We start from the raw sequence: 16,183 nt of genomic DNA on the forward strand, positions 1-16,183 counted from the left end.
TTCAGCCCCTTCGAGGAAAAGTCATGAATACATATAAGGCCTACCCTACTTAATGCGAACTCGGGATGTGATGGTTGTGCATCCTGATAGAGCAGAGGCTCTCAGTGCACCCAGCGCTGTTTGCTTGCTCTTATTCATCCAATAAATTCCTAAACTCAACCGGAATCCTGTTCAGGGATACTTCATTTATCACGTCTCTTTGCTTGACCCATATTTTTCATTTCAGATTAATCTGATGGAAATTAGAAGTCTCATAGACATTACATCCATTCAAGGCTGTATCTAAGGAGTAGAAACACTCAATTCAGTGCTGCCTCCCTGGGACTTCAGATATTAATACCTTTGTTCATATGTCTTGCCCATCATCCTGAAACAAACACAGCACAGCATGGTCTTAACCTTGTGCATGGGAGTTACATGGCATCGGGCTGAGGCAGACTTCAGTTACTACCTGGGAACAGGGTATTTGGGGGACGCAGACAGCTGCTGCTCGTTCCGTGGCCTCTGGAACAATTTGCTATGAGCACTGGGACAACTTCAGTATAAGCTGGTGGTCTACTAACAAGAAGTTTGCTGACCTATGGTTTGGGGCTGGCTATGTGGGAACAAAAAGGCTCTGCAGTGCCGGAGGTACGGAGGAGTTTCACACAACCCACACTTAAGCAGTAGGACTCAAATTCACGTGGTGTCTACGGCAGCGTGCGACATACTTCTAGGCACCAGTTTGTCTTTGCACCTTCTATATCCTAGGATTTCCACTGAAACCACTCCAGCTGTTATATGGTGCCGCCAGCCTGCTTCCCACAGCTCCGCTCAGCCTTGCAGCAGGGTCTCGCCGCTCTACCGTGCACCCACCCTTGCCTGTGTCACGGGACCACAATCCTCAGGGAGCGAGGCGCCGGCCGCTGCCCTGCCCCAGCCGCACCCGGGCGGAGCGGGGCGGAGCGCCGGCGCTTGGCGCCTCGGGCTGCCGTCAGGGGGCGGGAATGCAGAGGCTGACATGGCGGCGCCCGTCGTCCCGGAGACTGACAGGTATGGGGCTTCGGCGCTCCCGCCTGTGCCCGCGCTCTGCCGCGCCAGGGCGGGCCGAGCCGAGCCGGGCCGGGCCGGGCCTCGCCGCAGTGCCGGGGCGCGGCGGAGCCTGCCTGTACCCTGACCGCCTCCTATCCTTCCGTTCAGCATCCGCAGGGCCGTGTCGCTGCTCAACGCTGTGGACCCGGGGCGGTTCCCTCGGCTCCTCTCCCGCGTGCTGCAGAAGCTGCACCTGAAGGTTGGTGGGGCGGGCGCGGGGCGGGGCAGAGGGAGCCGGCTGGGGCTGCGCTTGGCAGGCGGCGGGCGAGAGCGACGCCGGGCCCGGCTGGGTGATGCCGGCGCGCTGCCCGCGGCCAAGCTGCAGGAATGCACACTGATGTCCCTGAAGCACAGCGACTCGCGGAGGGCCGCAGCTTGCCCGCCCGGCCGCCCTTCTCCCAGGGCAGCCCGGCCTTCCGCGCTGTGGGACGGCAGCGAGCGGAGCCGAGCCGGCAGGAACCGAGCCCCTCCTCTGCCCAGGCGCTGTGAGGTCATCTTTCCGTGACAGATCCTACGCTCTGTTTTGCTGAGGAACGCTTCTTTTTTTTTTTTTTTTTTGTTTTATTTTAATTTTAGTGGTCACTAGTTGATCGGAGCTATTATAGGTGAATGAAGTAAGAGCGAGTAGTGAATGGCAGAAGATGAATGGCGTGATAACCGGTACTGCGTGTTATAAGCCAGTTCCCTTATCTCAGGTGCTGGTGCACGCTCGGCCAAGGAACAGAAAGTTCCTTGGCTTATTGCAGACACCCCACTCTTGACCTCGAAAGGGGAAACACTACATGCCTTTTTAAAAAAAAACCAATCGCATTTCTGTATGTCAGTCAACCAAAGCAATCCATGAAATTTAAGTTAAAAGTGCATAACGTAATGAATATTTTTTGTCATCTTTACAGAAGTTCAGTGTTTTAAAAGTACAGAATAAATAAAGAATAGATAAATCCAGTATGCAATTCTATGATGCAAAAAGTCAAATGGATACTGGACCTAACTTTGACACTAAATATTGCAATGGAAAGTGTAAGACAAATGCTAAACCAGAAATGATTTTGTTGAGTTTCACTATGTTTCACTGTCAGATTATGTCTCCTTGCTTTGTGTTTAGAGAGAAATATTAAAAGAAATACAGAATTTGTTTTCTATGTGCATATATACAAACTAAATGTTAAGCAGTAAGCAGTAAGGCTAGAAAATAAAAACGTATTAAAGGCTGTAATTCTGCTACTATAAGGATCGTTTTGCATATTTGATTAAGTTGCTGATTTTTATTCCTATCAAAGTTACTAGTTTGGATGCTACTGTTATTGCAGAGAGTTTTCTCTACTTTTTGTGACACTTTCCAGTTAATATCAGCTCACTGGTAACTGGAAACTTCAACGAACTGGCTTGTTTGCTTTTTACTGCTCATTAGCAGTTTAATAGCTGTTCACAGTTTTAATCAGTGTTTAAAATAATAATTTTAAAAAAGGAGCTGGAGTGAGACTGACCCCAATCAGTTAATCTCATGAATAGTTCAGCTGATCTTTCCAAAGTGTCTGACTCTAGACATGTTAAATGGCAGAGGACCTTAAATAAACTTACTTGTCATAACACAGCCAGTACTTACAGCCCTGCATTTCCCTCTATCAGGTAATGATTCAAAGAAAGTTTCTGTTTTGAGATTCTTGTTAAAGACATTTTGATCATTGGAGTTTCTGTGTAATTGCTTTGTTTATTCTGACAACTGAATTGCTGTTGTGTGGCTTTGCAGGTTTCAATTACTAAGTGGTCTAAGTATGTCATTGTGATGTCTGTAGCATAGATTTGTTAGTAATTATGTTTTAAAATATGGCAATATCTGCATTTAAATTACTCTTTAATTTTCTGTAGTATGATAAATACAACTGCTGCCTTTTAAAAGTACAGCACATTCTCAGTAGACTTCAGTAATATTGCAGACTACGGATTCAAAACTGGCTTTAAAAATAAGCATACGGTAGGCCTGTCCTTCTCTTCATAACAGCATGGGTAGTTTTCAGAACAGTATCCAGAGTGGAAGAAACACATGTAACTCATTGCTGCAGTTTGCCTTCTGTTTTCTTTGTAGTCTGGTTCAAGTTAACACATTTTGTACTTTTCATATTTTATTTATGAAAGGTTGGTGGAGATGATATGATAGTTAAAAAAAAAAAATCCCATCTCTCAGGTGCAAAGAGAAAGCATTTTCTTGAAATATATTTCAAGTAATCCTGGTAACATCTCATGTGATACTGTGGCCTGCTAAATCTGATTTTCAGTGAGAATTGCATTGTGTTTTTACATTGGAAAAGAGCTTTACTTTCTTATTTCTATTTAGAAACAACTTCATGGCTACTATGTTTGTTTTGACAAATATATTCTTCCTTGACAAAATGGAATGCCAGGACTAACCATTTTTGTGCTTCAGACTGAAAGTAGCTTCAGTGAAGAGGAGGAAGAAAAGCTTCAGATAGCTTTTTCGTTGGAAAAGCAGGATCTTCATCTAGTTCTTGAAACGATATCATTCATTTTGGAACAGGTACTTTGCTTTTATCATTATGAACTGATAAATGTACATTTTAAAAATCTGATTTTGTATTTCAAAAATATAGACGTCAAGTTGAAAAGGAATTAGTGAAAACCTGTATCTGTAGTATACTCTGAATGTTTTGGGGCCATGATTTTATTGCTTTTGTTTGCACATTTTCCTGATTTGAGTTGGACTCATTGCATTTGTGGAGTTTGTTTCCAGCTATTATTATAGGTGATGGAGGCGAGTTATGAGGCACAGTCTTCCCAGTGTTCATTGTAATCAGGCCAGATGTACATTTTTTGAATTCCTGTAAGGAGTAACTTAGATGGCATTATTGAGCACCACTGAAGTTACTTGGAGGGAAAATTTCATGCACAGGAGCAGCCTGTACTTGGGTGAAACAGGCACACCTGATGCAGCTCTAGTAACTCAATGACAATGAGTAGGTGACAGAATGGTGTGTAGAGCTGAGTGTCATGTAAATAGAGAAGGTGTTCTGGTTCTACAGTCTGGTGCTGCTCAGGCTGGGAAGCCAATGTGTTATCTGGCAGACATGGTAACTTTCTTACCCATGGTCACAGACTCAGCTTTACCCATCCATTTCAAGTAGTCTGTGCAGAAGGTATGTGTACTGGTGGCTTGTTCTGTGATTTGAATCTTGTCCTTTCCTAACACAGGTCAGCTTATGAATAGTTCACTCAGTTAACACATTCCAAAGCATTATAAAGAAAACAAACAAGCAGGTCTCACCATGGCACCTATCCACCAAAAAAATCAAAAAGAAACCTAAGGTCACATTCACACTGGAATATAGTTTTCATCTTAACCAAACAGCAAATACACCTGGTTTATTGCTTGGTCCTAGTTTTGTCAGACTACTTCCCTTACGTAGTAGGTATTGATGATGAAAAAGCAGTTCAGTCTCCTCTAAGACTTATTTCTTGTGCAATAAAAAAAAAAAAAAAAAAGGAAGGATACTAATATCTGCCCAAAGAAGAGTCGCAGATGGAGTAACTGTTGTGTGAGTATTCTTTTGTGTTCCTGCTGACAGCTGTGCTTCTTAGAGTAGCTTCCTGTTCTGTCAGAACATAACTTTTTTTAAACAGCCTTTTGGTTGATTGACACACTATGCATAAGACTGCTGCATGGTCTTTGCTGCATATGTTGTTTCATTTGTCTTTTTTTCCCCACCCTGGTGCTGATGAAGTCTTGCTTTGAAAGTGCAGACCAGCATATTACGTAGTCTTTATCAAAAAAGAGTGATGCGAATAAGGAGGTTATATCTCACTCACCCTTTTTTGCAAGCTATTCCTGTCTTTTCAGAATATTACTTCATACTTCAGGCTTGCTTGGACAGTATGAATTTGAAAAAGTTGTGTTTTCTTCATAGTGACAATTGACTTCAAAGCCCTTTTTTCAGTGATGGCTGCTTGACGTTAGGTGCAGTGGAAATATGTACATCTAGCTTGTATATGCATTTTTCTCAGTTTGTCTGTCCTGAGATGAGTAATTTGTGAAATTGCATTTTGAGATACAATTGAGATAGAAAAGTATAACTATCATCAAAGTCAGAGAGTGAACAGGATGCTTGCAGTCCCACAGTACAGCTGCTAGTAGAAATCTTGTGTAAACATGATGGCCATCTGTGGTAAAATATATCTGGCACAACTTGTAGAGCAGTACTCGACAACAGCACTTATTTTTCCTTCTAACAGGCTGTCTATCATAATTTGAGGCCAGCTTCATTACAACAACAGCTGCAAAACATTCACCTGGATCAAGACAAAGCTGAAGCATTTGCCAGTGCATGGGCAACTGCAGGTCAAGATACAATTGAAAAATTCAGGCAGAGGGTTTTGACCCCTCAGAAGGTAAGATTTTTGGGTTTTTTTTTTTTTTTTTTCCTAAGAGAGAATAAAGATGTATAGGTTTGTTTTACAGCAAGAAGTTTAAACTAAGATCCAAAATTTGTGACAAACCAAGGTATTGGAAAACAAAGAGCGTTCTTACTAATAGGGAAAGATGTTGGAGGCAATGGAGTTTCATTGTCTTAAAAAGATGTTACATGTTAGCTGAGCTGCTGTACCTGTTGAAACCTGAGTGTGTGTGCTGTTAGCAGTATAAAGTAACGCAAGCTGCATACCATTTGGAGGTGTTCGTGAACATGGTTTACAATAGGGCAAGGCTAAAATGTATTCCTGAACACTTGCAGTGGTTTTCTCTCATGGTTTTATCAGCCTGTTGATTCTGTGTACTTAAAGTAAATCTGAGCTCTTGCCATCTTTAATTTTGTGAGCTGGTTGAATGGTACTTTTTGAGATACATGGTACAATTTTGAGATACTTTCCTGCAAAAGTATATTAATTTTGTTTTATGTGTGCCTGTTACTAGTGAAAATGTTGGTACCTACTCTGGAAATCTGATTGCATCTTTACATGTACATGTGTACGCTTGTGAGAAACTAGAACAACATGCTTATATTGATTCAGAATAAGTCTACAGCTGCATTAAAAATGTATACAGAACACATCAGTGTCGGCCAGGGTCAAATGGTTCAAAAGAATTCACCAAGGGGAAATCTTATTTGACCAATCTGATAGCCTTCTATGAGTGCATAACCGGCTGGCTAGATGAGGGGAGAGCAGCAGATGTAATCTACCTTGACTTCAGCAAGGCTTTTGACACTGTCTCCCACTGTCTCTCCTCATCAGAAAGCTCAGGCAGTGTGACTTGGATGAGTGGACAGTGAGGTGGATCGAGAGCTGGCTGAATGACAGAGCCCAGAGGGTGATGATCAATGGCACCGTCTGAGTTGGAGGCCTGTGGCCAGTGGAGTTCCACAGGGATCGATTCTGGGGCCAGTCTTGTTCAACATCTTCATCAATGACCTGGATGAGGGATTAGAGTGTACCCTCAGTAAGTTGGCTGATGACACCAAACTGGGAGGACTGGCTGATTCCCCAGAAGGCTGTGCTGCCATTCAGTGGGATCTTGACCGTCTTGAGAGTTGGGCAGAGAGGAACCTCATGAGGTTCAACAAGGACAAGTGCAGAGTCCTGCACCTGGGAAGGAACAAACCAATGCACAATAGGCTGGGGGTCGAGCTGCTGGAGAGCTCTGCAGAGAGAGACCTGGGAGTCCTGATTGATAATAAACTAAATATGAGCCAGCAATGTGCCCTCGTGGCCAAGAAGGCCAATGGCATCCTGGGATGCATCAAGAAGAGTGTGGCCAGAAGGTTGAGGGAGGTTCTTCTCCCCCTTTACTCTGCCCTGGTGAGGCCTCATCTGGAGTCCTGTGTCCAGTTCTGGGCTCCTCAGCTCAAGAAGAACAAAGAACTTCTGGAGAGAGTCCAGTGCAGGGCCACCAAGATGATCAGGGGACTGGAACATCTTTCATACGAGGAAAGGCTGTGGGAACTGGGGCTGTTTGGTCTGGAGGAGACTGAGGAGGGATCTTATTGATATTTACAAATATCTAAAGGGTGGGTGTCAGGAGGTTGTGACATCCCTTTTTTCTGTTGTAGCTACCAACAGGACAAGGGCTGATGGGATGAAGCTGGAACACAAAAAGTTCCATTTAAATATAAGAAAAAACTATTTCACTGTGAGAGTGATGGAGCTCTGGCACAGGCTGCCCAGAGGGGTTGTGGAGTCTCCTTCCTTGGAGGTCTTCAAGACCTGCTGACCTGCATCTGCAGGGGGTTTGGACTAGATGATTTCTAAAGGTCCCTTCCAACCCTACTATTCTATGATTCTATGAATTGTGGAGGGCTTAATTATTTTCACTATATTTTTGTCAATGTTGTATATATCTTGTTGGGATCAGATTCAGTTTTGGTCAAATATACATAGAAGATAAATTTTCTGTAAAGGTACATGTGGTAGACTGACAGAAGTAGAACAACATAATTTATATCAGCAGTATACATTTAATAATCTTCAAATTTTATTTAGATATGTCTATGGAGCTGGCTAAAGGTATTCAGAAATGCATCACAGATGCTTTTTTTTAAGTATTTAAATGCTATCCTTTCTAAAAATGGGTAATTATAGTCACAAAACTTGTAGAATTTTCAAGTGGAAAATTAAAGTATATCACAAAAGGAAATGACTAGTAATGTAAGTATGCCAAAAAAACTTGAGTTGAACAAGACATTTTGGTCTTCTGTCTTTCTGAAATAAGTCACAATGTTTCAATGGTCAGAGATACAGTGAGTATATAAGCAAGTAGGAGTGTGGAGGTGAGTAATTTGAAAACTGAATAAAATCATGGAAGGTTATAAGGCTTAACTTTTCAGAATACAGCATCTGCATGTAGAACGGAAGGCACTCCTAAGATAACCTACAAAGCAATATTTTCCTTAGACACGCTCTGTATCAATACATATTTTCCTGCTGAATCTTCATCATGTGAAAAGCTAATGAAAACATATTTGATCCTGTTTTATTTGAAGCTTGTACCATACCCACCTGTGGTCCTTCTATTACCTAGTTTGGGGATGACATTGTTCTGTTTCTTGTCTGCAGTTTTGTGAACCCTGTAACATATAATGCCTCTGGTGTGTGTTACAGTTTTGGAGATTAATCATGGTTTCTCCATAATCTCATATAATGGAATGATATTTTTTGAATGTTACATCCCATAGAGCAACTTTAAACTGTCATGTGTAATTAATCTTGCAGAGAAATCGCTGCCAAAATATCATAGCTTAACTTGCTTGTTTTTCTAGCATGAAAGCAGGCTTAAATATAGGTGTGTGCCTCTACATATGTTTAAAGCATCATTTACTCCCCTTTATTCTTTGTGTAGCCTAGATTACAAGCTGAGTATCAGTTTCTCTGTGAGTATAGGCTCTAAGGTGTAGTTGCATTTGAACTGGAATTTACTTTCTCAGATTGTTTTGAAAAAGTTCAATTCTGTAGATTTAGTTGAGTGAAAAATTCCAAGTTCAAGAGAACTTTTCCTTAATCCAAATACTCAATTCAGAGAAATAATTGCTGAATAATGGGTTTATTCAGCTAACAAGGTGCACAGAGGTAAAATATTTTTAAAATTACATGGTGTAATTGAATAAGAACTTGTCATCTCCTTATAATCTTACGTATCTTCCTGTAATGTCTTATGAGTGCAGTAGGTTTAAAGATTCCTTCATTATTTCCTTGTATATTCTATAAGTAATTATATCAGCATACTTGCTGTGTTATCTTTCCATACCTTGAAAACTGGTGGATTTTAAAGTTAAAATCCTGAAAAATACTTAGAATGTTAGCTCTTAGAATGTACTCTTTCTTTGTAAAAATAGATGTGTAACCAATTATTAATACTCTCTGCAACATGTATATACAGTTATAACATTTAAAACAACTGACCCTATAACTATGCTGTCTTTATAGGTACTTCTTTCTGTGGCCGTGTATAAGCTAATGATTTGTACTGTTCACAGAAGCAGTATCAGGGACATAAAAAGAGTATGACCATTCTGTTCTCATAATTGTCAGCAATGTAATCACAGAATGGTTCAGGTTGGAAGGAACTTCTGGAGATCATCTGATCTAAGCCTGCTCTTCACGCAGGGCCACTTAGAGTCAGTTGCCTAGGCCTGTGTCTGTCTAGACAGCCTTTGAGCATCTCCAAGAATCGAGACTCCACAGTCTCTCGGTAGCCTGTACTGATGCTCAGTCCCCCTCACAGTGGAAAAGTGTTGTCAGATATTTAGAGGGAACCTTCTGTGTTGCCTGTGCCCATTGCCTCTGGTCCTGTCACTGGACAGCAGTAGAAAGAGCATGGCTCTGCATCTTTGCACCATCCCTTCAGGTATTTGTATATGCTGAAGAGATCTCCCCCGAGCTCTCTCTTCCGCAGGCTGAACAGACCCAGCTCTCTCAGCTTTTCCTCATAATGTGCTCCAGTCCCTTCAGCATCCTTTGCCCTTTGCTGATCTCTCTCCAGTATGTCCATGTCTCTTGTACTGGAGAGCACAGCTCTGGACCCAACAGTCCAGACATGGCCTCACCAGTGCTGAACAGAGGGGAAGGTTCACCTCCTTCAGCCTGCTGGCAATTCTCCTCCTAATGCAGCCCTAGATTCTGTTAGTGTCTTCCTTACTGCAAGGATGCATTTTTGGCTGGTGTTGAACTTGGTGTCATTTGCGTGCTGAGATCCTTTTTCACACATCTACTTTCTGTCTGGGTGGCTCCAGCATGTACTTGTGCCCAGGGTTGTTCCTTCCCAGGTGCAGAACTCTGCACTTCCCCTTTTTGAAGGTGATGAGGTTGCTGTCAGCTCATTTCTCCAGCCTGTCCAGGTCGCTCTGGATGGCAGCATGACCTGTTGGTGTATTATTCCCTCCTCCCAGTCTTGTGTCATCTGCAAACATTCTGAGGGTGCTCCCTGCCCCATCATCCAGAGAATTAATGAAGTTGTTGAATAGGTCTGGACACAATATTAACCCCTGGAGTACACTGCTAGTGACTGGCCTCCAAACAGACTTTATTTTGCTGATCACTCCCCTAGGGGCCTCTCTATTCTGCCTGTTTTCAATCCTCTTCTCTGCATACAGCAACAGCTTGTCTTTGAGGATCATATGAAACACGGTGTGAAAGGCCTCCGTGAAATCAAGGTAGGCCCTGTCTGCTGCTGTTAACTTGTCTACCAAACCAGTCATTTCATTGCAGAAGTTTATTAGGTTGGTCAAGCATGACTTGCCCGTTGTGAATCCATGCAGACTACTTCAAGTCTCTTTCTTGTTCTTTATGTACCTGGAAATGGTTTGGAGGATTAGTTGTTCCATCACATTCCCAGGGACTGAGGTGAGGCCCTTAGTTCCCTGAGTCCCTCTCCTTGAAGTCAGGAGTGGGATTTGCTTTCCTTAGAAGTACAGGTGTTAGTGTACTTGATAAGAAAGTCTGTTCAATGTGTATCCTACCTTTGCTACCTTGGATGGAAGATCCCATAATGGTTGAATTCTCTAGTTAACCTGTTGTTGAGAAATTCTGCCTTACCTTATGTCATGGTTTTGCCCAGCCAGCAATGAAGCACCACAACAGCCTTTTGCTTCCTGTCCCCCATTCACCCCCACCTTCCTTAGGACAGTGGAGGCCCCAGTGAGATGAGAGGAAAAAAAAGATAACCAAGGATGTTGTGCGTTGAGACAAGGGCAGGGAGGGCTTGCAGCTAATTATGATTCTGGGCAAAACAGACTCCAATATTCAGAGAGGAAAGTAGGAAAGTTTATTCTACTGCCTACTAGAAAACAAAACAGAACAAAAAGCAAAACCAGGGCAGGATGATTAGAAAATTACAGCCAGCACTTTAAGATCTCCCTCCCCATCCCTCCTTTCTTCCTGGGCCCAGCTCACTGCTCCTGATATCTCTACCTCCTCCCCCCTCAACGACTCTGGAGGTGAGGGGGCAGGGAATGGGGGATGTGGTCAGTCTCTCACAGATGATCTCTGCCGCTTCTCTATTCTCAGATGAGGACGACTCCTCACATTCTTCCCCTGCTCTGATCCCTCAGGATCCCTCCCACGGGACACAGTCCTTAACAAAGTTATCTGGTGAGGGTTCTTCCCAGCAGCTGCGGCTTCTGCTGATACAGGGTCCCTCACATGGGACATGGCCTCCTCTGGGCATAGTCATTGACCCTGTTGTGGGGTCTTTAATGAAGTGCAAACAAATCACTGGTTCACCAGTCCTCTCCACAGGATGCAGAGAAGTCTCTGCTCCAGCACACCTCCTCCTCTCTTCCCTCACTGACCTTGGAGTCCTCATGGTCTCTTCTTTCTCTCTTCCAACTCCTTGCACCACCACCAGCTGGAAAAGACGGAAGGACAGAAGAAAGAAGGAACATGAAAGACCCTCCTCTTCTGGCTTCTTAAAAAGTAGTTGTGGTAGCACCTAATTGGGTCAGCCCCAGAAGCGTGTCTGGCTCACAGCTGGGGAGAGTTTTGAGCAGCTTCTTACAGGAGCCATCTTTACAGCCCCTTCCCCCTTACCAGAAATAGCTCCTCACAAAACCATGACCCCTTATGATTTAGAAGCTGTCTAATACCCACTAGGATGACTATTTATCACTTGTGAAATAACCTACTTAATGAACCTGGAAGTTTCAGTCTTTGTGCTTGCCTGATTTCTGATTTTTTACCACTTGGGGGAAAAGTGATATATATTGATGCTTTTGAAACCACTATATCTATTATCTTTTGATTTAACATCTATTCCCCTTTTTATTATGAGAATTACTGAAGAAGAGTGTGGTCTTCCTTGTTTTTATTTGAATTTACAGTCATTGATTGCTCACTCTCGTTTCGTGGAGGTTTCCTGTTTGTTGTCCTTTATGTTATCTTACTCTGACATATTTCTGCTGTATTTTGGAAGAAACTTATGTGAATATAATGTGATATGGAATTGACTGGAATATTAATACTTTATGTTGTGGCTGTATAATAAAGCTCTCCTTCAAGGGGCTGGATTGGGACCAGCACTTTTAAATTTCTTCATCAAGGACATAGTGGTAATTAGTGCACTCTGAGAAAATGTGTGGACGATACCAAGTTCAGTTGTGCAGTTGATTTACAAGAAGGAGGGGATGCCACCCAGATGGCCATTGACAGCCTTGGATTGAGGGGGACCCATGTGAACCTTGTAAAGTTCAACAAACTCAAACGCAAGGTCCTGCTTCTGTCTCAGTGCAGTCCCCAGTACAAATACAGGCTGGGGATAAAGGGACTGAGAGAAGCACTGCTGAGAAGGGCTTGGAGTTACAGAAAATGGGACATGAGTGAGCAATGTGTGCCTGCAGCCCCAAAAACCAACTGCATCCTGGGCTGCATCAAAGGAATGGTGGCCAGCAGGTCCAGGGAGACGGTTCTTCCCCTCTTCTTCACTATGTTGAGACCCCAGATCTGGTGCCCCAATATGAAAAAGACATGGACCTGTTGGAGTGAGTTAAGAGGAGGGCCATGAAAATGATGCAAGGGCTGGAACACTTTTGCTATGAAGACAGGGCAAGAGAGTTGAGATTGCTCAGTGTAGAGAAGAGAAAACTCCAGCGACCTTATTGCAACATTTCAGTCCTTAAAGGGGACTTAGAATTAAAATGGAGAGAGAGTTTTTCCCAGGACTTGTTTTGACAGGACAAGGGGCAGTGGTTTTTAAATGAAGAAGGAATTTATTTATGAGGCTGATGAGACACTGGAACAGATTGCCCAGAGAAGTTGTGGATGCCCCATCACTGGAAGTGTTTAAAGTCAGGTTGGACAAGGCTTTGAAAGTAATCTTGCGACAGATGTCCCTACCCACAGCAGGAGAGTTGGACTAGGTGATACTTCCAACCCAAACCATTTAACTGGTCTATGGACTTTATGGTTGTCACTGCATATTTAGTAGAAGCTTTTACCGGCCTGTTCAGGTGGTGTGCATGACTACATATTAATATAGGATTCAGAATATGTGACTGTTTCCTGCTTTTGCTTGCCATATGCTTTTCTGTGCACTTACTAGCTATGACTTTTCTTTATAACAGCTTTCATGGGTGGATGCATGGGATTGCTTATCTGGATATGAGTGCAGAATTGGAGTCATGATTAGTATTAATGAGATCCTGTTAGTTCTCTTCGAACAGGGAAGTTGTTTTTTCATGGAAACTTTGTACTAGGTGAAAGTTTTCAATGTAACTAAGAAAGACTTATTTGTAATTTTATCTGTTGTTCAAAGTGTTTTGCTAAATCCAAGTAGCAATATAATTCTGAGTCTTTCCTGGAATATGGTACTTAAAGTATTGTGTTTTTTGGAAGTACTGAAATGCTGCCACTAAGTCTGTTTTCTGTAGTGTACATAAGGACCAAGCTCTAATTTTTATTTCTGTTTTAAGATAACAAAATGACTGGCAGTTTTGGGGTTTTTTGTTAGAGGTATAGTTTGCATGTCAAATTGAGCAAATTCAGAAAGAACTGAGAATTTTTAATTTATGGCCAAATCTAGTGGATAGCTGACTGTCTAGGATTATTATTTTATAATATGACTAATTAATTTGGCTCATCACTGTTTTTGAGAAAGTAGGCCACTGCATCTTTTTGTTTGCAGCAGTCTACATTTGGATTCGGGACAAGCAGTTAATATGAGAAATAATTGCTTACAGATGTTTTTCTTGTATTGACATGTTTTCTCTTAAACAAGATTCTCTTCTTGCTTGCAAACTATAGCTTGGTAAAAACTAGTGTTCTGGGCTCTGGATGTGTCAGTTGTCTGCAAGAGAAGTAGGTGGTAATGTGCTGGCTGAGAGCTTCCTTAGGGTGACAAGCCAAATTGAGTTTGTTAGAGCAACAGAGTGTTTCCCAGAATACTGATCAGGTGAAGTTTTCTGTGGCATATTGAACGCTACTTCTAATAGTTATGTGCTGTTGTTTAGGCCTGTCTAGGAACAAAAGAACATGATCAGTTAAAGTACTAAGGGCCTTGGGAACACCCTAAAGATGGGGAGGGCTCAACTGCCACTTGGTCCTGGGCAAAACAGACAAGACTACTGAACTTGGGTAAGAAAACAACTTAATTTCATCCACCACCAACCAAATACATAAACCCCCAAAACATAAGAAACAGAGAACAACACAGAGTGGCACAATGCTGAAGAGCACAATCAGCCTTTAAGACCACTTTCATGCATTCATCCCAAAGGCTGCAGCTCCTTTCTGCCTCTCGTGTGTGTCTGCTCTGCTGCCTGCAGGCTCTCCAGCACGGCCTGTGCCATGGCCTCCTCCTCACACAGTCTCTGGACAGTCCAGGTGCACTTACCCGGAGCTGCCGGTGGCTCTCAGTCCTGCCATTACCCTCCATGGGTTGCAGGGGTACAGCCTGTGTTCTCGCCACAGATTGCAGAGGGGTCTGCAGTCTGGTGGTGGTGCTCCTCCTTCCTTCCTTCCTTCCTTCCTTCCTTCCTTCCTTCCTTCCTTCCTTCCTTCCTTCCTTCCTTCCTTCCTTCCTTCCTTCCTTCCTTCCTTCCTTCCTTCCTTCCTTCCTTCCTTCCTTCCTTCCTTCCTTCCTTCCTTCCTTCCTTCCTTCCTTCCTTCCTTCCTTCCTTCCTTCCTTCCTTCCTTCCTTCCTTCCTTCCTTCCTTCCTTCCTTCCTTCCTTCCTTCCTTCCTTCCTTCCTTCCTTCCTTCCTTCCTTCCTTCCTTCCTTCCTTCCTTCCTTCCTTCCTTCCTTCCTTCCTTCCTTCCTTCCTTCCTTCCTTCCTTCTTTCTCTGACTGTGGGGTCAGCATGGTTGCCTCCATCTTGTACCACTTCTACATCTGTTCTGCAGATTTCCCTCCTTAAATAATGATCACAAAGGTGCCAGATTGGCCCAGTGAGGCTGAAGGTGGGTCCACCTCAGAGCTGGGGTATATTTCAAGAACTGCTCTCTGGGACTGCACTGTAGTTCCTTCGCGGTGTTACCAAGCAAAAAGTGGCTCTACACAAACCCATGACATTAGGGAAAAAGTGTTCTTCTTTTGAACATAGGTCTTTGATTTTTTTTTTTGGTGCATGCTGCATAGTTTAAGATGTTATTGTCTTAAGAAATGAAAAAAAGTGTAGCATTTATGTAAAGATGTACTGTTGAATATTATTTATTTTCTCACTTCATCTTTTCATTTTTCTTCACTGAATGATAAGCAGTCTTCAGCTGCACAGGATTATTAGTTCTGTACATTCTGCTGTTGCATTAATTGGTTCTTAGAATCTTTACTTGTATGGAAGTCTCATTATTTCTGATGTATAGTACAATCCAAGTCAATTAAAATGTTGGGATTTGCACTAGGTTGGTTTTTTTTTTAATGCATTCTTAATTTGGCCTCCAGAATCATAGGCCAGTGATAATTGTCTGATATCAATCTGATCCAGTTTTCCACTCTTTGCTTGGTAACACATAAGCTTAGAAGTCAGATCATGTATTGATCAGATTAAAATTTTTCCTCCCTGTGAAGATCTAACTTTTTAGCAGGGTCCACTCTGAATTCTCATGGCAGTTTTTCATGAATTCTGTTGCTTTTCTTCCCATCAGCCATTACTATATTCTCTACACGTTTTTTGGTACTCTCTGTAAAGCGATCTGTTTTAAAGGCAGGTCAAGCTAAATGCCTCACATCTTTCTTGTTTTGGAAAACTATTCAGGGTATCTTTAAATTATAAATAATAAAAAAGATAAGGCTTCTATGTTGCCACGAAGGAGAAGTTTTTTATAGCCTTCAGACAGCATTACTTAATATAATGATGTGTGGGAATGCAACTAGTGAAATTATGTACCTAAAATTCTTGACAGAGCTGTCAACTCTGTATCTTGAGTGACTGTTTGAAGCCATATGGGAAAACTCTGAAAGTAGTTTTCTCAGAAGCTGGCCTTGTTGCCAAGGGATATATATGTAACGTGAGTGTGCTCTGCTAAATGCTGGCAAATCTACAGAAGTATTCTGAAACACATGCATCATGTGGTGGTTGTGACAAAAAAAGAAGATAATTGGAATACTATGTTGTGGTGGGTGAGTTTTCTCTGATAGTAGAAGAAATCCAAAATAAGAAGGAGTACAGCTCAAATAGAAAGAA

At 42.5% G+C, this 16,183-nt stretch overlaps 1 protein-coding gene across 4 annotated transcripts in view; it reads left to right on the forward strand.

The window, feature by feature from the left end:
* The first annotated feature begins 981 nt into the window (after positions 1 to 981).
* The window catches only part of COMMD10 (COMM domain containing 10), a 114,774-nt gene continuing 99,572 nt past the window's right edge, over positions 982 to 16,183 (forward strand). For all 4 annotated transcript variants that reach the window (XM_062018566.1, XM_062018568.1, XM_062018565.1 and 1 more), the window contains exons 1-4: positions 982 to 1,032; positions 1,180 to 1,270; positions 3,497 to 3,607; positions 5,317 to 5,472. In XM_062018566.1, coding sequence (XP_061874550.1) covers positions 1,001 to 1,032; positions 1,180 to 1,270; positions 3,497 to 3,607; positions 5,317 to 5,472 — 390 coding nt within the window. In that variant the 5' untranslated portion in view covers positions 982 to 1,000. The remainder of the gene's footprint in view (positions 1,033 to 1,179; positions 1,271 to 3,496; positions 3,608 to 5,316; positions 5,473 to 16,183) is intronic.

Source organism: Colius striatus, chromosome Z (assembly GCF_028858725.1).
Source record: "Colius striatus isolate bColStr4 chromosome Z, bColStr4.1.hap1, whole genome shotgun sequence".
Classification (NCBI taxonomy): Eukaryota; Metazoa; Chordata; class Aves; order Coliiformes; family Coliidae; genus Colius; species Colius striatus.